This window comes from Geotrypetes seraphini, chromosome 8 (assembly GCF_902459505.1).
Source record: "Geotrypetes seraphini chromosome 8, aGeoSer1.1, whole genome shotgun sequence".
In the NCBI taxonomy this organism is placed as follows: domain Eukaryota; kingdom Metazoa; phylum Chordata; class Amphibia; order Gymnophiona; family Dermophiidae; genus Geotrypetes; species Geotrypetes seraphini.
The window spans coordinates 27,985,922-28,008,794 of NC_047091.1; the positions used below are offsets into that span (position 1 = coordinate 27,985,922).

Consider the following 22,873-nt stretch of genomic DNA (forward strand, 5'->3'; position numbering starts at 1 on the left):
ACGATATCGCACTCCCCTGTAAGGGTTTTGAAAAGTCACAACTCTCCCACCAATCTTTATGGTGGAATCCTCCCTCAAGAAGGCTCATCCATCTAAGGTTTCTGCAACTGTCCCTCCGGGTCGTGAAGGACTTACTATGGACAAATTTGGTCGTAGATTATATCAAAATTCTATGATGGCGAACAGGATATTAAATTACAACTATGTCTTTACATCCTACTTTAACCATTTTTTGACGTTGTTGACATTCTTTTATCTAGACTTGTCCAAGCACCATCTGTCTGAATTTAAACAGATCCTTCAAACTCTTTCCCAGTTGAGGCTTTTTATGTTGCAGGCATCTTATGATGCTTTTGAGCTTTCTTCGAGAATGTTCGCTTTTGCGGTTGCCATGCGTCGCCTTGCATGGCTCCGCATAGTCGACATGGACCCTAATTTGCAGGATCGACTTGCCAACTTACCTTGCCAGGGGAATGAGTTGTTCGACGACTCGATTAAAGCTGCCACTAAGAGACTATCAGAGCATGAACGCTCTTTTGCTTCCCTGCTCAGGTCAAAGCCCAAACCATCTTCTGCTTGGGTGTATAAACCGTCGGCTTGTCGTTATCCGATGAAGACGACTCCAGCCTTTTCTAGGCCTCCTCCTCGACGTCCTCAACAACATCAACATCCTCAGAAACCTCAGACGCCTGCTACCACGAAGCCTGCTCCGTCTTTTTGACGTTCCGGTCTTGAGCATTCCATCCTCCCTGCAAAATTCTCCTCTGCCCATTGGAGGTCGCCTTTCCCTGTTTTCATCACATTGGGAAAGTATCACATCGGACCTCTGGGTGCTGACAATTATCCGCGGGGGATACTCTCTGCGCCTGATTCAGATACCCCAAGATCACCCGCCAAGAGAGTGTCATTCCAGTTCCTCACAACTCCCCCTTCTTCTTCAAGAGGCTCGAGCGCTTCTTCGCCTTCGAGCGGTGGAGGAGATTCCTCCTTCCCAACACAATCTCAGGTTCTACTCCAGGTATTTCCTGGTGCCCAAGAAGACGGGGGATTTGCGACCCATTCTGGATCTTTGAGCCCTCAACAAATTTCTAGTCAAAGAGAAGTTTTGCATGCTCTCGCTACCAACCTTGTATTCCCTCATGGATCAGGGGGATTGGATGTGCTCACTGGATCTCAAAGAGGCTTATACTCATATCTCAGTTCATCCAAACTTTCGCAAATATCTCAGGTTCAAGGTGGGAAACCTCCATCTTCAATACAGGGTTCTTCCCTTCGGCCTTGCAGCCTCCCCCAGAGTATTCACCAAGTGTCTAGTCGTGGTGGCTGCAGCCCTGCGCTCTCGAGGGCTTCAGGTGTTTCCTTACCTCGACGATTGGTTTATCAAAGCTCCTTCTCTTCAAGGGGTTACGGCAGCGACCCATCAGACTATTTCTTTTCTTCAAAGTCTGGGATTCCATGTCAACTTTCCCAAATCTCAGTTAGTTCCAGCCCAGTCCCTTCAGTTTATTGGCGCTACTCTGGACTGTCAGCATGAGAGCGTTTCTACCATTAAATCGTCAAGAAACCCTCTGCCGGCGATTGTCTTCCCTTTCGACCCTCTCTGCCCATCAGATGATGGTTCTGCTCGGTCACATGGCATCTACGGTTCATGTGACCCCCCCATGCCAGACTTCACCTTCGCATTCCTCAGTGGACCCTGGCGTCTCAATGGCAACAAGCACTGGACCCGCCTTCTCGCCATATAACGGTGACTCCTTTTTTAAAGAAGTCTCTCCGCTGGTGGATGCTCTCTTCCAATCTTTCCAGAGGTTTGCATTTCCACAATCTTCCTCATCAGAAAGTGCTCACGACAGATTTGTCCACCTACGCATGGGGAGCCCACGTAGATGGTCTCCGTACGCAAGGGTTGTGGATGTCAACAGATCGTCAGTGTCATATCAATCTGTTGGAACTCAGAGCGATTTTCCTTGCTCTCAAAGCTTTTCTTCATCTTCTTCACGACCAGGTGGTACTTGTTCGGACAGACAATCAAGTGGCCATGTATTATGTCAACAAACAGGGAGGGACGGGATCTCACTCCCTTTGTCAGGAAGCTCTCAGGTTGTGGCATTGGGCGATTTCTCACAACATCTTCCTCAGAGCTGTCTACATACAGGGTCTACAGAACTGTCTGGCAGACAAATTGAGTCGTTTGCTGCAGCCTCACGAATAGGCACTCAATTCCCCCATGCTTCGTCAGGTGTTTGTTCGCTGGGGTACCCCTCAGATAGACCTGTTTGCGTCTCCCAGCAACTTCAAACTCCCTCTGTTTTGCTCCCGCATTTTCTCACCTCGTCGTCTCGAGGCGGATGCCTTTCTTCTGGACTGGAGGAATCAGTTTCTCTATGCCTTCCCTCCATTTCCTCTGATTCTCAAGGCTCTAGTTAAGCTGAAGTCGGAGCATGCCACTATGATTCTGATAGCTCCTCAGTGGCCCAGACAACCGTGGTACTCCCTTCTACTTCAACTCAGTATCAGGGAGCCTATACTTCTACCTGTTTTTCCTTCTCTACTCACTCAGAGTCAAGGGTCCTTGCTTCATCCCAATCTGCATTCTCTACACTTGACAGCTTGGTACCTTTCTGCGTAACAGACTCTTCTCAATTCTCTCGGTCTGTTCAAGATGTTTTTCTTGCTTCCAGGAAGCCATCCACTCGTCAATGTTATGGCCAGAAGTGGACTAGGTTTTCTTCTTGGTGTTCCACTCATCAGCATCTTCCAAGATCTTCCTCCTTAGCATCAGTGTTGGACTATTTGCTTCACTTGTCCCAATCGGGCCTTCAATCTACATCTATTCGAGTCCATCTCAGTGCTATTGCTGCTTTTCATCACCTTCTGGATGGGAAACCTCTTTCTGCGCATCCCTTGGTTTCCCGATTTATGAAGGGGCTTTTTAATCTTCATCCACCTCTTAAAACCGCCTACTGTGGTTTGGGATCTTAATGTTGTTTTGGCTCAACTGATAAAACCTCCTTTTGAACCTCTTGACAAGGCTCATCTCAAGTATCTCACTTGGAAAGCTGTGTTCTTGATTGCCCTCACTTCTGCTCGACGAGTTAGTGAGCTGCAAGCTTTGGTTTCGGACCCACCTTTCATGATTTTTCACCATGATAAGGTAGTCCTTCGTACACATCCTAAATTCTTGCCTAAAGTTGTTTCTGAATTTCACATCAACCAATCTATTGTTTTGCCAGTCTTTTTTCCAAAGCCGCATTCTCATCCTGGAGAGGCGGCCCTTCATACTTTAGATTGCAAACGTGCCTTAGCTTTCTACCTCCAACGCACTCAACCTCACAGAACATCACCTCAACTCTTCATCTCTTTTAATCCGAATAGGTTGGGACGTCCTATCTCAAAGAGTACCATCTCCAATTGGATAGCTGCTTGCATCTCTTTCTGCTATGCTCAGGCTGGTCTTCCTCTACAAGGTCAAGTGACGGGCCACAAAGTTTGAGCTATGGCGGCGTCTGTAGCTTTCCTCAGATCAACTCCTATTGAGGAAATCTGCAAGGCTGCCACTTGGTCCTCGGTTCATACATTCACCTCTCCTTACTGTCTGGATACTTTATCTAGGAGGGATGGCCATTTTGGCCAATCTGTTTTGCAAAATCTTTTTTCTTAACTGCCAACTTCCCTCCATCCCTTTTTGCTTAGCTTGGAGGTCACCCATGTGTGAGAATATGCTGCCTGCTTATCCTGGGATAAAGCACAGTTACTTACCGTAACAGTTGTTATCCAGGGACAGCAGGCAGATATTCTCACAACCCTCCCACCTCCCCTGGTTGGCTTATTGGCTAGGTATCTGAACTGAGGATCCTCACAGGAGATGCGCCCCCTAGTTTGGGCGGGAAGGCACGCGCGCATGCGTGGTGCAGCACTCGAAAGCTCGAGATCTTCAAGCAAGTTTGCTTTCGAGGCTTTCCGCTGCGGGGCTCCGTCGGTGACGACACCCATGTGTGAGAATATCTGCCTGCTGTCCCTGGATAACAACTGTTATGGTAAGTAACTGCTTTAAGTTCTGATTGGCGGATCTAAGGGTCCTAGATGAAGTATAGGGAATGAGATATTTGTTGAGAAAAGCTGGGGAGCCGGTAAGTTTTTATTTTGAAGATGAACAGAAGTATTTTATATATAGTACAGTGTTAGACTGGTAACCAATGCGCTTCTCAAAGTAGTGGGGTGACATGGTTGTATTTCCTTGCTTTCTAAATAAGTTTGATGGCAGTGTTTTGGATCAGCTGTAATTCATGGGTTTTCTTTTGAGTTATTCTGTGATATAAAGAATTACAGTAATCAATATGAGAGTGAATAAGTGTTTGAATAGAGACAGTTTCAAGAACAAAGGTTATGGAGCCAATAAGACAAAGTTTATAGAAGCAAGTGTCACAGGCCTTGACGGCAATGAGTCTCTTGATGCAGACCAAAAGACGCCGTTGTCATTCTGCTGATCTGCAGGTTGTTTCTCCCATACGGGATGCATCTTCTGTCAGGTCACCCATACCAAAGCAACCTGCTGCACCGACGGTACCGGTTGTTGAGCCATCGCTACTGGTGCACTCTTTCTGGGAGAAGCTCGATGAGTTCTTTCACAGGGAGATTGCCACTGTCTTTAAGTCACATTGCATGCATCTTCTACAATCAACTCTCTTGGTACCGGCCCAACCTGAACATAGGGATCAAGGTACAGATACCACCGATCCATTTGAGCATTGAAATACTGCTCAAGGATTTTCTATGAGGCGTGTTAGTTCTATCTCTCGACGCCATTCTTCCTCTAGGTATGGTTCTTCACATTGATGTTCTACTTCTTCTCAGCAATGCTCACCTTCGAGCTGCTACTTCTGGCCAAGTCGTTGTCTTCTGTGAGGCGCTCCAGACCAAGGCATCGGAGTTCCTACTTCAATCAAACTCCTTTTTTGAAGAGGCATCAGGAAGTTAATTGATCCTCTTCTGCCTCTTCATTGGACTGGTACCAAAAACGTTGCAGGGCTTCTTCTAGACATTTTTTCCCTTAACTGTATCCATGACATCCTGTTTGTCTGTCTTGTCTGTTTAGATCAGGAGTGTCCAACCTTTTGGCTTCCTTGGGCCGCATTGGCCGAAAAAAATGTTTCTGGGGCTGCACAAACGCTGCAGCAAGACAGAGGGAGCTGGCAAGATGGTAAACACCTGGGGGCAGCAGAGGAAAACACTGCATTGCCCTTGACCAGGGCCGCGCAAAATGCTTCATGGGGCCGCAGGTTGGACACCCCTGGTTTAGATTGTAAGCTCTTTAGAGTAGGAACTGTGTTCTTTATGACTCTGTACTGCGCTGCGTACATCTGGTAGCGCTATAGAAATAATTAGTAGTAGTAGTAATTTTCTTGGGCCTGCCAAAGAACTCTTCAAATTGCCATTGTATGATATGTTAAAACAAATCCTTTTCAAAAATTGGACGATGCCCTTATCTGTCAAGGCTGCTCTGGAGAAGATGAATTTACTTCATAGAATTTTCTCTACTCCAGGATTTGATGGTCCACAACTTCCACATCATTCATTATTAGTAGAATCGACCCTCAAAAAATATTTTCCTACCAGAGTTCATGCCTCATTGCCTCTGGGACGTGAAGGGCATTCTATGGACAAGTTTGGATGTTGCCTTTATCAAAACTCTATGCTGTTGAATAGAATTATTAATTACACTTTCTACATGTCTTTGTATCTTCAACAACATGTACGATGGCTGACCGTTTTTGAGCAATCCATTCTTTCAGAGCATCTGTTGGAATTTCAGCGGACTATTCATACTCTTGTCACAGACCAGAAAGTATATTCCAAGATCACTCTCTGATAAGAATATAAGAATTGCCACTGCTGGGTCAGACCAGTGGTCCATTGTGCCCAGCAGTCTGCTCCCGTGGTGGCCCTTAGGTCAAAGACCAGTGCCCTAATTGAGTCTAGCCTTACCTGGTACTTTCTGGTTCAGCAGGAACTTGTCTAACTTTGTCTTGAATCCCTGGAGGGTGTTTTCCCCTATAACAGCCTCCAGAAGAGCATTCCAGATTTCTATCCCCTTTTAACTTTAGAGAGTGCCCTCTCGTTCTCTCTACCTTGGAGAGGGTGAACAGTCTCTCTTTCTCTACTAAGTCAATTCCCTTCAATATCTTGAATGTTTCGATTATGTCCCCTCTCAGTCTCCTCTTTTCAAGAGAGAAGAGGCCCAGTTTCTCTAATCTCTCACTGTATGGCAACTCCTCCAGCCCCTTAACCATTTTAGTTTTTCTTCTCTGGACCCTTTCGAGTAGTACTATGTCCTTCTGCATGTACGGCAACCAGTGCTGGATGCAGTATTCCAGGTGGGGGTGTACCATGGCCCAGTACAGCGGCATGATAATCTCCTCTGATCTGTCTGTGATCCCCTTCTTAATCATTCTTAGCATTCTGTTTGCCGTTTTTGCTGCCATCACGCATTGTGCGGACGGCTTCATTGACTTGTCTACCAGTACTCCCAAGTCTCTTTCCTTTGGGGGGGGGGGTGTCTCTCCGAGTACTGCACTGGACAGCCTGTATCCGTGTATAAGATTTTTGTTACTGGTGTCAAGATGGCGGCGATGTGAGGAGCAGTGAGAGACAAGCTGAGATCTCTCCGAGTTTGCTTATTTCTAATAATAAATTATACCTCGATGCCCCATACGAAGAGGAAAGGGGTGGTTAGGGGTCCTTCCTCGCCGGCCCTGGCGTCCACCCCGCTCCAGCAAACCATGGACCGCTTCTTTTCTGCTCTTCCGGCACCAGCATTTTCCGGAGTGGAGAGCCTGGCTTTGGGCGGCGAGGTGAGGGAGTCGCTTGCCCTTTCGGGCATTGAAACATCCTTGTCTCCTCCGGTTGCCCTCACACTTCCGTGTCTAGCGACCGCCGAGGAGCTGGGGCGGGAGGCATGCGATCCCGGAAGTGGATGCGCGGGGTCTCCTGGCGGGGGTACGGCATCCGAGTTTGGTCAGCTGATGGAAGCAAGCAAGAGTGGGAAGAATTTGTCTTCACCGACGGAGGTTTCCTTACACAATATCTGGTCTTTGCTTCAGCGGATGGAGACAAAAATGGAAAAATCGTCGGAGGAGGTAACTAAAATAGTGGAGAATTTAGACTCATTGACTAAAACTGTGGAAACAATGAAATTGAACTCTGTTGCTCAAACTAAGCAGATGCAGGAGGAGATACTGCATTTACAACAGTTTAAGGTGGCTTCTATCAAAGATAGTACTTCTATACATAAAAAATTAGAGAAATTTGGAAATTTTAATAGACGCTTGAACCTCCGTATTTTAAATTTTCCCCAAATTCCGGGTATATTGCCTTTTGACTTATTGAAAAGATATTTGATTGAAAATTTAAAGATTTCCTCAAATTGCATTCCTCCAATAAATAAAATTTACTATTTACCAAATAAGAAGATACCTGGAAGAGATGGAGGAGAGAATGAGATTGAGAAAGATAAAAAAATAAAGAAATAGAATTTGCTGACGTGACTGCTTTTCTTGAACAAATAACTGCTGACACTGATAGAGCTACGCTCTTAGTATCATTTGTTTTTGAACAAGATGTGAACATGATTATGAAATTGTTCTTTAAAAACTCACAAAGTTATTTGGGGAACAGAAAATATGGATATACCCTGACGTTGCAAAGACTACGCAAGAACGGAGGAAAGAATTTATTTCTATGCGTCAAGATACTATTAATTTGGGAGCAACGTTTCTTCTAGCATACCCCTGCAAATGCTTGGTTAAGTATTTGGGAGTCAAATACACTTTTTTTTTCTCTAAACCATCTGAAGGAATTCCTAGATGTGAAGAAGATCATTAGGGACTGAGGGATAATGAAATTTTAATAGCTGGCGCTTAGATACATTAATCCTATTTGTTAATTAAATTCTTCTTTAATTTTTCTCTCATATATTTTCTTGGATGACCACCCCCCAAAAATTGAGGTCTAAGAAGGGGATAAAGAAATATTTTTTATTTCTATATGTATGAGTTTATAATACTTCTGTGTTGTTTTTGCCTTCCTGTGTTTATTGTAGCAAGATGTATTCTTGTAAATTTTGTTGAATATAGAAATAAATAATTAAAAAAAAAAAAAAAAAAGATTTTTGTTACTGACATGCATCACCTTACACTTATCCACGTTAAACCTCATTTGCCATGTCTCGGCCCATTTCTCGAGCGTGTTTGTCACTTTGCAGGTCTTTGCAATCCTTCTGTGTCTTCACTACTCTGAATAACTTTGTATCGTCTGCAAATTTAATCACCTCGCTTGTACCAATTTCCAGGTCATTTATAAATATGTTAACATAAGAACATAAGCAATGCCTCCACTGGGTCAGACCTGAGGTCCATCATGCCCAGCAGTCCGCCCACACGGCGGCCCAACAGGTCCAGGACCTGCGCAGTAGCTCCCTATCTATACCCCTCTATCCCTTTTTCCAGCAGGAATTTGTCCAATCCTTTCTTGAAATCCAGTACCATACTCTGTTCTATTACGTCCTCTGGAAGTGCATTCCAGGTGTCCACCACACGCTGGGTAAAGAAAAATTTCCTAGCATTTGTTTTGAATCTGTCCCCTTCCAATTTTTCTGAATGCCCTCTTGTTCTTATATGTTTTGAAAGTTTGAAGAATCTGTCCCTCTCTACTTTCTCTATGCCCTTCATGATCTTGTAGGTCTCTATCATATCTCCTCTGAGTCTCCGCTTTTCCAGGGAGAAGAGCCCCAGTCTCGCCAATCTTTCAGTGTATGAGAGGTTTTCCATGCCCTTAATCATTCGTGTCGCTCTCCTCTGGACCCTCTCAAGTGTTGCCATATCCTTCTTAAGGTACGGTGACCAATACTGAACACAGTACTCCAGGTGCGGGCGCACCATTGCCCGATACAACGGCAGGATGACTTCTTTTGTTCTGGTCGTAATACCCTTCTTAATAATACCCAACATTCTGTTTGCCTTCTTCGCGGCTGCTGCATTGCCATTGACTTCATTGTTGTATCCACCAGTACACCCAAATCTCTTTCAAGGTTACTTCCCTCTAATACTAATCCCCCCATTTGGTAGCTGAACATCGGGTTCTTTCTCCCTATATGCATGACCTTACATTTCCCTACATTGAATTTCATCTGCCATTTATTCGCCCACTCCTCCAGTTTGTTTAGGTCCCTTTGTAGGTCCTCACACTCTTCCGTAGTTCTAACCCTTCTACAGAGTTTAGTGTCATACGCAAATTTTATAACTTCATATTTCGTCCCCGTTTCCAGGTCATTAATAAATACATTAAACAGCAGCGGTCCCAGTACAGACCCTTGTGGAACTCCGCTCGTGATCTTCCTCCAGCCCGAGTAGTGACCCTTCACTCCAACCCTCTGTCTTCTGCCTGCCAACCAGTGTTTGACCCATCTGTGTACGTCCCCTTCCACCCCGTGGTTCCACAGTTTCCTAAGTAGCCGCTCATGGGGTACCTTGTCAAAGGCCTTTTGGAAGTCGAGGTAAATGATGTTTCAAGGTTTCAAGGTTTATTAAATATTTGATAAATCGCTATATCTTTATACAAAGCGATGTACATTAAAATACAATTAATTAAGATAAAAACATACAATAAATATATAAACATTAGATATTAGACAAGACAAAAAACAATTGGGAGGAAAGGGAGGTTAAAGTTACATATCTTATAATAAGAAACACATTTAAGGGTAAAACATTGAGGAGGTAGTAAAATTCTTGAAACGAAAAAATTTTTATTAAAAAACAAAATTTTTATGTATTAAAAATCTTTTTAAAAAGAAATGTTTTTAAAGATTTCTTAAGAGGGAATGTCTTTTTCATTTTTTATATATTGGGGCAATAAATTCCACCATGTCTATGGGTTCCTCTTTGTTCAACTGGCTGTTCACCCCCTCAAAGAAGTGCAGTAAATTTGTTTGGCACGGGCCCAAGCACCGAACCCTGTGATGCTTTTCCAGTCCGAGTATTGTCCATTTACCCCCACTCGCTGTTTTCTATCCACCAACCAGTTTTTAATCCACGTGAGTATGTCACCCTCGATTCAATGGCTCGCAATTTTTCGAAGTAGTCGTTCATGCGGGACCTTATCAAACACCTTCTGAAAATCCACTTATACAATGTTGACTGGGTCACCCTTGTCTATCTGCCTGTTTACTCCCTCGAAGAAGTGCAGTAAGTTTGTCAAGCAAGATCTTCCTTTGCTAAAGCCGTGCTGGCTGGTCCTCATCAGATTGTGTCCGTCAAGGTGATCAATGATGCTTTTCAACTATCTTCCAGTGTCTGCTATGTCAATAGCTATGAGATGCCTAGCTTGGTTCAAACACTCTGATATAGACCTCAATCTCCAAAATAGATTGGCCAATATTCCATGCCTAAGGAGGGAGCTTTTTGGCGAGTCCATCGAGGTTGCTGCACAGAAATTAGCTCAACATGGGCAGACTTGGAATACTTTAAATAAAGCAAAGTCTAAGTCTTTTTCTTCAAGGAAATCTACTAAACAACCTCCACATTGGAGACATTCTCCTTACATAGTAACATAGTAGATGACGGCAGATAAAGACCCAAATGGTCCATCCAGTCTGCCCAACCTGATTCAATTAAAATTTTTCTTTTTAGCTATTTCTGGGCAAGAATCCAAAGCTCTACCCGGTACTGTGCTTGGGTTCCAACTGCCGAAATCTCTGTTAAAACCTACTCCATCCCATCTAAACCTTCCCAGCCATTGAAGCCCTCTTCAGCCCATCCTCACCCAAATGGCCATATACAGACACAGACCATGCAAGTCTGCCCAGTACTAGCCTTAGTTCAATATTTAATATTATTTTCTAAGAACATAAGAACTGCCGGATCAGACCTTCGGTTCATCAAGTCCGGTGATCTGCACACGCAGAGGCCCAGCCAGTTGTACATATCCCTCTATGCCTCTCGTAAGGAGATGTGCATCTAGTTTGCTTTAAAATCCAAGAATGGTGGATTCCGCAATAACCTCCTCTGGGAGAGCATTCAAGGTGTCCACCACTCGTTGCGTGAAGCAGAACTTCCTGATATTTGTCCTGGACTTGTCCCCCCCCTTAGCTTCAGTTCATGTCCTCTTGTCCGTGTCACATTGGACATTGTAAATAATTTTTTTTCCTGCTCTATTTTGTCGATTCCTTTCAGTATTTTGGAAAGTCTCGATCATATTCCTGTGCAGTCTCCTTTTCTCAAGGGAGAACAATCCCAGTCTCTTAAGTCGTTCCTCATATTCCAAGTTCTCCATACCTTTTATTAGCTTCGTTGTTCGTCTCTGCACCCTCTCTAGCAGTTTTATATCCTTCTATAGGTTGGGAGACCAATGTTGGACACAGTATTCCAAGTGTGGTCTGACCATTGCCCTATAAAGCGGCATTATAACTTTCTCCGATCTACTTGTGATTCCTTTCTTTATCATGCCTAACATTCTATTTGCTTTCTTTGCCGCTGCCGCGCATTATGCCAACGGTTTCAGGTTCCTATCTATCGGTACACCCAGGTCCTTTTCTTGTTCGCTTTTACCCAGAGTTGCACCTGACATTCTATACTCATGTTCCTTGTTCTTTCTGCCCAAATGCATTACTTTGCACTTTTCCACATTAAAATTCATCTGCCATTTCTCTGCCCATTTCTAGATCCTCTGTGTTCATCCCACGCTTCTTTTAACTCAGTCACAGTTTTCCTCTCTACCACCTCTCTAGGGAGCGCATTCCAGGCATCCACCACCCTCTCCGTAAAGTAGAATTTCCTAACATTGCTCTTGAATCTACCACCCCTCAACCTCAAATTATATCTTCTGGTTTTACCATTTTCCTTTCTCTGGAAAAGATTTTGTTCTACGTTAATACCCTTCAAGTATTTGAACGTCTGAATCATTTCTCCCCATCCCTCCTTTCCTCTAGGGTATACATATTCAGGGCTTCCAGTCTCTCCTCATACGTCTTCTGGCGCAAGCCTCCTATCATTTTCGTCGCCCTCCTCTGGACCGCTTCAAGTCTTCTTACATCCTTCGCCAGATACGGTCTCCAAAACTGAACACAGTTCTCCAAGTGGGGTCTTACCAATGACCTGTACAGGGGCATAAACACCTTCTTCCTTCTACTATATACGCCTCTCTTTATACAGCCCAGCATCCTTCTGACAGCAGCCACTGCCTTGTCACAATGTTTTTTCACCTTTAGATCATTGGACACTTATCACCCCAAGGTCCCTCTCCCCGTTCTTGCATATCACCTTCTCACTCCCAGCATATACGGTTCCTTCCGATTATTAATCCCCAAATGCATTATTCTGCATTTCTTTGCATTGAATTTTAGTTGCTAGGCATTAGACCATTCCTCTAACTTTTTCACATCCTTTTTCATATTTTCCACTCCCTCTTCGGTGTCTACTCTGTTACAAATCTTGTTATCATCTGCAAAAAGGCATACTTTTCCTTCTAATCCTTCAGCGATGTCGCTCACAAACATATTGAACAGGATCGGCCCTAGCACCAAACCCTGAGGGACTCCACTACTCACCTTTCCTTCCTCCGAGCGACTTCCATTAACCACCAACCTCTGGCTTCTGTCCAACAGCCAGTTTCTAACCCAGTTCACCACTTTGGGTCCTAACTTCAGCCCTTCAAGTTTGTTCAAAGCGTCCTATGAGGAAGCGTATCAAAGACTTTGCTGAAATCTAAGTAAATTACATCTAGCATATTTTCTTGTTCCAGCTCTCTGGTCACCCAATCAAAAAATTCAACCTTTTGTAAAGCCATGTTGCCTCGGATCCTGTAACCCATTAGATTCAAGGAAGTACACTATCCTTTCTTTCAGCTACACTTCCATTATTTTTCCAACAACCTCCCTGTGACCACTTTTGTGAATAGGGACCACATCCACTCTCCTCCAATCCCCAGGAACCACTCCCATCTCCAGAGATTTGTTGAACAAGTCTTTAATAGGACTCGCCAGAACCTCTCTGAACTCCCTTAGTATCCTGGAATGGATCCTGTCTGGTCCCATTGCTTTTTCCACCTTCAGTTTTTCAAGTTGCTCGTAAACACTCTCCTCTGTGAACGGTGCAGAATCTGCTCCATTTTCTTGTGTATCTTTGCCAGACAATCTCAGTCCTTCTCCAGGATTTTCTTCTGTGAACACAGAACAAAAGTATTTGTTTAGCACATTTTTTCTCATCACTCTCCACATATTAGTTCCCAGCATCTTTTAGTTTAGCAATTCCATTTTTCATCTTCCTCCTTTCACTAATATGTCAGAAAAAATTTTTGTCTCCCTTTTTTACATTTTTAGCCATAGGTTCTTCCACCTGTGCTTTCCGCCAGACGTCTCTCTCTCTTGGCTTCTTTCAGTTTCACCCTGTAGTCCTTTCTGCACTCCTCTTCTTGGGTTTTTTTTATATTTCATGAATGCCAACTCTTTCGCCTTTATTTTCTCCGTCACTAGTTTGGAGAACCATATCGGTTTCTTTTTTCTCTTGTTTTTATTTATTTTCTTCACATAAAGGTCCGTAGCCATTTTTATCGCTCCTTTCAGCTTAGACCACTGTCTTTCCACTTCTCTTATGTCCTCCCATCCTAACAGCTCTTTCTTCAGGTACTCTCCCGTACGTTTGAAATCTAGGACTTTAAGTATCGTGCGGCTGCTCTCCACTTTAACCGTTATATCAAACCAAACCGTTTGATGATCGCTACTTCCCAGGTGAGCACCCACTCGAACATTAGAGATACTCTCTCCATTTGTGAGGACCAGATCCAATATCGCTTTTTCCCTTGTGGGTTCCGTCACCATTTGTCTGAGCAGAGCCTCTTGAAAGGCATCCACTATCTCCCTACTTCTTTCTGATTCCGCAGACGGAACATTCCAGTCCGCATCCGGCAGGTTGAAATCTCCCAACAGCAGCACCTCCTCTTTCCTTCCAAACTTTTGGATATCCATAATCAGATCCTTATCAATTTGCTGTGATTGAATCGGAGGTCTGTAGACTACATCCACGTAGATAGAAGTTCCATCTTCTCTTTTCAGAGCAATCCATATTGCTTCTTCCTCTCCCCAGGTCCCTTGCATTTCGATCGCTTGGATATTGATCTTTACATAGAGAGCTACTCCTCCACCTTTTTGACCATCTCTGTCCTTCCTAAAAAGATTATATCCCGGTATGTTTGCATCCCATCCATGTGATTCACTGAACCATGTCTCTGTGATAGCGACAATATCTAGATCTGCCTCTAACATCAGGGCTTGCAGATCATGAACTTTGTTGCTTAGATTGCGAGCATTTGTGGTCATCGCTTTCCAGCTATTTTTCAGCAATAATCTCCTTTTTTGTATAGATTTTTGTTTCGTTTCACTTTCCGTTGCAATACTAAGAAATGAGTTGCTGATATTGCTTATGTTGCAATCTTTACTATCACATCTTTTCTTTTGCCGGGGGTGGTCTCTATAATTTTCCTTCGTACATACACCACCCCCATCTTCTAGTTTAAATGCCTAGAAACATTGTCTAAATTTCTCTGCAAGGTTTCTTTTTCCTGCTGTAGTAATATGTAGCCCATCAGTGCAATATAGCTTCTTGTCCTTCCATGTATTTCCCCATCCTCCTATGTACCTGAAGCCTTCTTGATGACACCTTCTACACCTTCCGTTTCTGGGCAGCCACTGCAACAGCGACAAATGTGCTAGTGGCCTTAGATTGATTCAGTGGCAATTGCTCATAACTCTGCCCAATTCGTCTGAATCAATCGGAGCTTGCCTTCACTATACCATCAATGTTGAACTCTTTGCACTGCTTTTTTTTCAGTGCAGGTTCAACCAAGGGTTTTTTCCTTGAACCATGTCTTCCACTGTACCATCAATGTTTTTACAGTACCTTCCACAAGGCATCCATTTCATTCAACTATTTTTCCCTACACCTATTCTTTAATAAACATTCACCACAAAACTTTTTATTCCATTTTCTTTTAATTTTGAAAGGCCTGGAGGTTTGGAAGTGGCTATAGGGGAGGACGAGGCCACTACATTCTTTTTGCTTCAGCTTATTTCAGCCATGTCTCTGGAGGGACAGTTTCTTCTATATAGTCTATCTATATTTATATCTGTTTATACATTCTGAAGTCATTTTGAACATTCCAGATTTGTTCCTACTGGGTGTTTCATAGAGATCTCTTACATTTCTCTCATGTTGCTTTTAACACAGATAATTTCTGTGCTCAAACGTGCTTCAACTCAACTTCTCCTTGTTTGCTGAGTTGCTCTTTGCACTAAATTCTACACTTCAGCAAGAGATTCTAGTTCTCTGGCTTTCTGTCAAGGGACTTAAAACATTTGGACATGGGAAATTACTCGTTATATATATATTTTTTTCTGTTCTCTTTCAATCAAAAATTGCCTTTTTGGTCTGAACAATATTCTCCTCACCTTCTAGCAATGACTGTCTTTCTCCTGCATGGAATGGACTAGTCCCTCTGTGCAATTCCTCCAATTCCTCTCATTATCAATTTGCTAATTCAGCTTCAGCAGGACTCAACCTCCATGCTTCTTGAAGCTCCTGGTGGATTAGGCAGCCGTGGTTCTTTTTTCTGTTTAGCCACGGTCAAAGAATATTCTCTGAAGAGTACAGGATTTATTTTACATCTTGGTGCATTTCAGAGTGCCTTCAGCAGATGCTGGGGGGTTTTCTCATCCTACCAAACTCTTGCTGTGAGGAGTGGTGGAGATGGTTTTCACTGTTCTAAACTCTTTATTTTCTCAATCTTTATCCTAGTTCATATTCTCTTTCTGGGAATATATTTCTACCCCTCTCAAGCTTTTCGCCTTACTCAGAGTTCGCCATAGGGTTATGGGTACTTTCCCTGTTCAAGTCAGTAACCTGCTCATCCTCTGTTTCCAGCTTTGTAACAGGACTTGTCGATCCTCAACTTCTTTTCACCAAACTGTTGGACCATTCATTTGAGCCATGTGGTTTCTCTGTACCCCTCCTTTATTTTGGACAACAAAAGTCATGGCATGTCATAAGCATTTCATCATTTCTCTCTAAAGCCTGATTATCATCCTGGAGGAAGGGCTCTTCATTCCTTGGACTACAAATGAACCTTCGCTTTCTCTTACAAGTAACTAAGCCATACAGAACCTCTTCTCACCGGTTCATCCCCTTCCTTCCACAGGGGTTGGCTTAGCCTCTCCCTAAAAATCTATTTCCGCATTCCTAGCAGTCGATATTTATTTTGCCATGTTTCAGCTGTACTTGGGGGATCTCTTAGCATGTAAGATCTCAGCTATTGTGGCTTCAGTTGCATTCTTACATTCCACTCCCAGGGATAAATTCTGCATTGCAGCTACTTGGTCCTCAGTTTACATGTTTGTGCCTCACTTCTATCTGGAATCTTTATCCAGAAAGGAGCATTACTTCAGCCAAGCAGTATTAAATATGTATTTCCTTCATTGGCCACATATGAGTCCCAAATGTGAGAATATGCTGCCTGCTTGTCCTAGGATAAAGCACAGTTACTTACCATAACAGGTGTTATCCAGGGACAGCAAGCACATATTCTCACATCCCACCCACCTCTCTTGGTTGGCTTCTTAGCTTGCTTACGGAACCGAGGTAACATGAGTGGGCGTTGGGCGGGAAGGCACTCGCGCATGCGCGGTGCGGGCAGTCATGAAGTTTCTTAAAACTTAAAATGACAGTACACTTTTCTTACAGTTCGTACTAAGCTCCTTGGATGATTTCACCCATAAGTGAGAATATCTGCCTGCTGTCCCCGGATAACACCTGTTACAGTAAGTAACTGATTTTTGTACCATTTGTAATATTTGCTGAGACTTTCTGCTTTGAACTTTAGGCTGCAAGTGGTACTATGAATAAGGATACACCCATCCTGCAGTGTCATGGAGAGATGGATCCCATGATTCCAGTTCGATTTGGAGCCCTCACATCAGAAAAACTCAAATCTATAGTTAATCCCTCAAAAGTTCAATTTAAAACATACCCTGGCATGATGCACAGCTCCTGTCCACAGGTCAGTATACAGCAACAGCTGAGTTGCTCTTGCTGGATCCAGGACAACTTTCCTTCTTGGTTGTGTTTGAATTTAGCAGCTCTTCCCTTCCTTGGAGGTAACACTGCATACTAATTTTGCAGATAATGTGTTTTCTGTGGTTATGAGAAATGTAATTATTATTTGGGTCTGTTGAATAAAAAAGCTGTTCATATTTTATATCAGACAGGTTTCAGATCTAATCATTCAACAGAACACTCTATGATAAGTCTTACAACTAACATTCAATATTACTTAGATCACCACAAATCTGTAATTTTGATTTCACTTGATTTATCAGCAGCATTTGACACCATCGACCATCATTTACTCATCAAGAGACTGCCTTCCATTGGTATTTATGGCCAAGTTCTAAATTGGTTTAAATCATACTTTAAAGATAGGTCAGCTAAAGTTATCTTCAACAATTCATCATCAAATAACTATACAAACTCTTATGGTATCCCTCAAGGTTCAATTTTGTCCCCTCTTCTATTCAATATCTTTTTAGCACCACTTCTCATTTTAAGTCAATCCATTGGATTCTCCGCTTTTGTCTACGCAGATGATATCCAGCTTTTATATCCATTAAATACTGCTGATTCTAATGAGGTAACAAATATAAACAATAAGTTAAAACAAATTAGTCAATAGCTAAAAGACAACATGCTGACTCTGAATCCATCTAAATCTTCAATAATGTTTTTCCCATGGAAAAAGGATCTTACATTTTCATCACAAATACTCTTAGACAATCTCCCACTACAAAAAGTAACGAAGACAAAAATACTGGGAGTATTATTGGACCATGAATTATCCTTCCATGATCAGACTAGCTCCGTAGTTAAAAACTGTTTTTATAAACTACGTCTCATTAGATCCTTAGCCAAAGTCTTAAAACCAAAAGCTCTTAATGTTCTAATTCATTCCTTGGTTATTTCCAGGCTGGATTACTGCAATACATTATACCATGGCATAACTCAGAAAGAAATAAGAAGGTTACAAATTATACAAAATACTGCAATAAAAATTATTACTAACTCCAAAAAATACGATCATGACACTCCTCTTTTACCAATTTCACATAGAATAATCTATAAAATTGCACTATTAACCTTCAAAATTCAACAAACCAACACACCAATATTTTTACTTCGTTATTTGATACCATATTCTCCAGCCAGATCTGTAAGATCAACAGATCAGCATTTGCTGACCATCCCGTCTCTGAAAATAATAGGCACCAGAAGAGCTACAATTTTTTCAATCAAGTTACCAGTTTATCTGCGTGGTGAAACTTCTTTAGAAAAATTTAGAAGCACATTAAAAAGCCACCTATACAAATATGCATTCAAATCATAAACAGGATAACTCTTTTATCAACAATCTCAGGCTCAAATACTTAAAACCTAACCAGATCTATATATAGGTCACAACTTCTCCCTTTTGCTTTTAGACCTTGCTTTATTTGTAAAACATTTTCAATTACCCTCCTGATGTTGTTTTTTCCTTAAATGTTCTTCTACTTTCTTTAACAATTGTAGTTCACTTCTCTTTCCCTTTGTATCACTAATTAATTGTGTACATCGATTGTATGTTTACCTGTATAAATTGTTTTATTTTGTCCCCCCCAAAAAAACTTTTAATAAACTTGAATATATTATATATAGTCTCTGCCTGTTTGGCTGACACTGCTGCCTGGATGTCCTGCCGTCATCTAAAACTAAACATGTCCAAGACTCTTTCCTCCTAAACCTTCTGCTCCTCTCCCTCCATTCTCCATCTCTTTAGATAATATTGTCATCGTTCCAACTCCTCTACTCGCAACCTTGGAGTTGTCTTCAATTCCGACCTCTCATTTTCTATGCATATCCACCAAACTGCTAAGGCCTGTCGCTTCTATCTCTATAATATCACCAAAATTTGCCCCTTCATCTCTGAGCATACTACCTGGACCCTCATCCACACTCTTGTAGCCTCGCGCTTAGATTACTGAAATCTACTTCTAACTAGTCTCCCGCAGTGCCGCCTCTTCCCCCTGCAATCTATGCAAAATCTGCTGCATGACTCATCTTCTACCAATCTCGCTACACTCAAGTCACCCCTCTGCTTAAATCACTTCACTGGCTCCCTATCCGCTTTCGCATACAGTTCAAGCTCCTATTGCTGACCTACAAGTGTGTTCATTCTGCTGCCCCTCAATATATCTCCTCTCTTCTTATATACCTCCCAGAGAACTCCGTTCCTCAGATCAGCTGCTCTTAGCTGTACCTTTCTCCTCCACTGCCAATTCCATACTTTGTTCCTTTCATCTAGCTGCCCCCTATGTCCCTTACCTTAAAAGCATACTGAAAACCCACCATTTGTATATAGCCTTCAATCCATAACCCTACTCCCCACTGCCCACCAACCTAGCCAGGAGATTAACCGTTCCCCTTAACTGTATCCATGACATCCTGTTTGTCTGTCTTATCTGTCTTGTCTGTTTAGACTGTCTTCTTAGCGATTCTATACAGCGCTGCGTATGTCTGGTAGTGCTATAGTAGTATATTAAAAAAGCATGAGCAGCAGCCTAGTGGCTGAAGGCTGGACTAGATTTTGGGGATAGAAATGTTGTGAATGACCAAAACTCTGGTGGTGGTGGGTGAAGGCTCACGATAATGTAATCGCCTTGTAGAGGCTGACTCCATTTGAGCTGAAAGCATGAAGAAGCAGGAGGAAACTGCAGGACCTAAAGCATTGTGAGGACTATTTTCAGTCTCCGGGATGCAAGATAAGTGATTACTCCTGGAACTTGTATTTGCCCTTGGCCACAGCTTATGGAAGTCCAGGGAGAAAACTATTAAGACTTGGCAATTGCTTTACAACACTTGAATTTTGCATAACATAAGACTTGCCATATTGGGATAGACTGAAGGTCTATCAAACCTAGTATCCTGTTTCCAGCAGTGGCCAAAGTGTGGTTTACTTTTGCATGTTTCTATGGAGTTTTTTTGGCTCCTGCCGACGGGGGTGGGGGTAGGGAACTCATTTTTCTCCACAGTTCTGAAATTGTTTTTATCAGATTGTTATTGTCTATGATTTCTGATTTTGGGAGAAGGTAGAGATCCTATGATTATATGGGCTCCCTTTATGGTGGTGTGCTTCTGCACTGAAAGGCTTGGATTCCTGAGGATCTGGATGCCCGTATAAATCAGGGTCATTCCATGTCAAGTGCTCAGTGCTCCCCACTCGACCATATCAGAAATTGATACATTTTTTCAGGAACCGCTACTAAAGATAACCAGAGTTTTGGGTTAGAAAGATATTAAGTGAGGACCTGTTGACATGGAATTACCCCATATTTTGTATGTGAAATTAGTTTTTGATTATTAAAATCCATAGTTACTCAGACCCCTTTTACAACAGAAGTGTGCTTGCTCATGTGGTTATTTTCAGTACCTGGAATCTGCAAGCCTATGGAAACAAACTCTGAAATTGCTTGTCATCCATACCTGACCACACCAGGACCTATAACTTTATTCTCTGTCTCCACCTGCTGGTTGGTGGTCACACAGACTTGTGAGCCCTTCAGGTCTTCAGTATTTCTTTCTTCAGAAGATGACGATGGTCGGCCGTGCAGCTCCTAAACAGGTTATTGGTAGCAGCTTCTTAGTCAGCTGGTACTCGGTTACTAAAATAATTGTGAATTCTGTTACATCTCTTCCAGATAGGTGTTCAATCCCAACCCGCAATCCAGGAGTTGTAGAAATCTAGCACTTTTCTGAGCACATGCTTTGCCCCCTTAGCCTGAGAGCTAGCAAACATATCCAGTTACAGTTTCTGCAAGCAATCCGTGCAGAAGTCTTTTGCAGTTACTCTGCTTCTTTTCTTTTTCCGCTTAAAGTTCGCTTTCTTAGTGGCATCAGTGCCTTGAGACCCCCTTCCAGGTGGTCCCCTGTGGAGGAAACTCTGGTGGATCTGTGGAGCCAGCCTGCTATGTGCCACCTTTCCCGTGCGAGTTTGCTTGCCCGGTGACCTTTAAGCACATGCTGTATGCGTCTGGAGTGAAACCCACCCGGGTTTCAAGGCGCAGGCTGCCTTTCCTGCCCCTGACCGCATGGTGAGGATCCGTGGGGGCCAAGATCATAGTCGGTGTTTGGCTGGCTGATAGTTCAAAGATCTTCAACTCTGGTTGTTTGGAGAAGTTTCTCCACTTAGTTGCTGTTTAGACAGGTTTGGCATTGCAGAACTGTGAGTAACCCTCCATTATTTCCTATGGGAATTTCGGGAGTGGCTTGCTAACCACTTAAAAACTCGTTTTTCAAAGTTACTGAGGGTAGGGTTTATTTGGCTTCTCTGGAAAGTTTTTTTCTGTGGACCCCACTCATCGAGCCCTTCTCAGGTGGCAGAACCTCCTGTTCGGGAACCCTCTTATCCTGTGGCGGCAGACCTCGATTGCAATAGTTGCCATTCGGATATTATGCCTCTGCTGTCTCCAGGCACTGCTTCTATTTTAGATCCGGCTGATATCCTTGCTGGGACTTGTCAACAGGCCACCCTGAGAGTCCAAATTTGGGTGATGACCCTTCTATATGCAGACTTTTTAAAGCATGGTTCTGTCCATCTTCTCATTGCTGATGTTCTGAAAGAGTTAAAATTGGATTCTCCACCTTCCACTTCTCAGACTTCAGTCATGGACCGTTCTAATGTGCTGCTACCTTTTTTTTCTTTCCTAACCGCAGCTTCTTGGATTGATTACAGAACAGTGGGACTCTCCAGACAGCTATTTCAGGTCTAAAGCTATGTGTAAGCTTTATTCCCTGGCGCCTAATTTTCTCTCTAGTGACGGGGAAGTGATGCTTAAGGATTTTCAGGATCACAGGGTGGACATTATGCTGAAAAAGCTTTTTTGAAGTGGCATCTTTAGGTATCAGAGTGGCAGCAGCTGTTTCTTTTGCAGTGCGAGCCTGTCATTCCAGATTGTGCGGTGCGTCTTCTGCGGACGTACCTGACTGTCCTCCACTGGTAAAGGATGGGGTGGATTATGTAGTAGACACACTTTATGATCTCATTTGAGTTCTTAGTAAGGTCTCTGCTTATGCAGTGGCCATGCGCCGGACACTTTGGATCTATCATTGGGCAGGGGATGCTGCCTCCAAGGCCACTTTAAGCAGACTTCCTTTCAAGGGTCAGCTTCTTTTTGGTAAAGGTCTGGATGACCTCATGACCAGTGTTGCAGCTGCCCGAAGTCTCTCCCTGTGAACAGGTCTCATCGGTCAACGGGAGGGGATTGTAGTAATTTTCATTCCACCCACAGATTTCATCAGGACTCCAAGGGATCTTCCTCCCAGAGATATTCCCAGAGCTACCATCCTTGTTACAGCAGTTTCAATTCCAGGTGGCCTCAGGTTCCCAAATAGCGACTGCTCCTAAGAAGACCCAGTGATGCCAGGAGTCAGGTGGAGCTTCCTCATACCGAAGGTCGCCTTTTTCAGTTATATCAGGAGTGGACTCGCATTTCATTGGATCAATGGGCACTGGACATCATTCAGGAGGGGCACAAGATAGACTTCTTTTGCCTGCCTTCGGATCTGTTTCTCGACTGGCGGGTCAGTCAGAAAAGAAGTCCAGAGTGCACACTACTGTGCAACATCTCTTAGACATCAAAGCGATAGAACCCATTACAGAACATAAATCGGGCTTAGGCAGATACTCCTTATATTTCATCGTACCAAAGGCTCGGAAAAATGGAGACCCATTCTGGATCTAAAGT

The 22,873-nt window shown here is 43.2% G+C and overlaps 1 protein-coding gene across 2 annotated transcripts in view; it reads left to right on the plus strand.

Annotated features, from left to right (window-relative positions):
* The window catches only part of LYPLA2 (lysophospholipase 2), a 184,510-nt gene that overhangs the window by 131,353 nt on the left and 30,284 nt on the right, over positions 1-22,873 (plus strand). For both annotated transcript variants that reach the window (XM_033955044.1, XM_033955043.1), the window contains exon 9: positions 16,924-17,100. In XM_033955044.1, the coding sequence (XP_033810935.1) occupies positions 16,924-17,100 (177 nt within the window). The remainder of the gene's footprint in view (positions 1-16,923; positions 17,101-22,873) is intronic.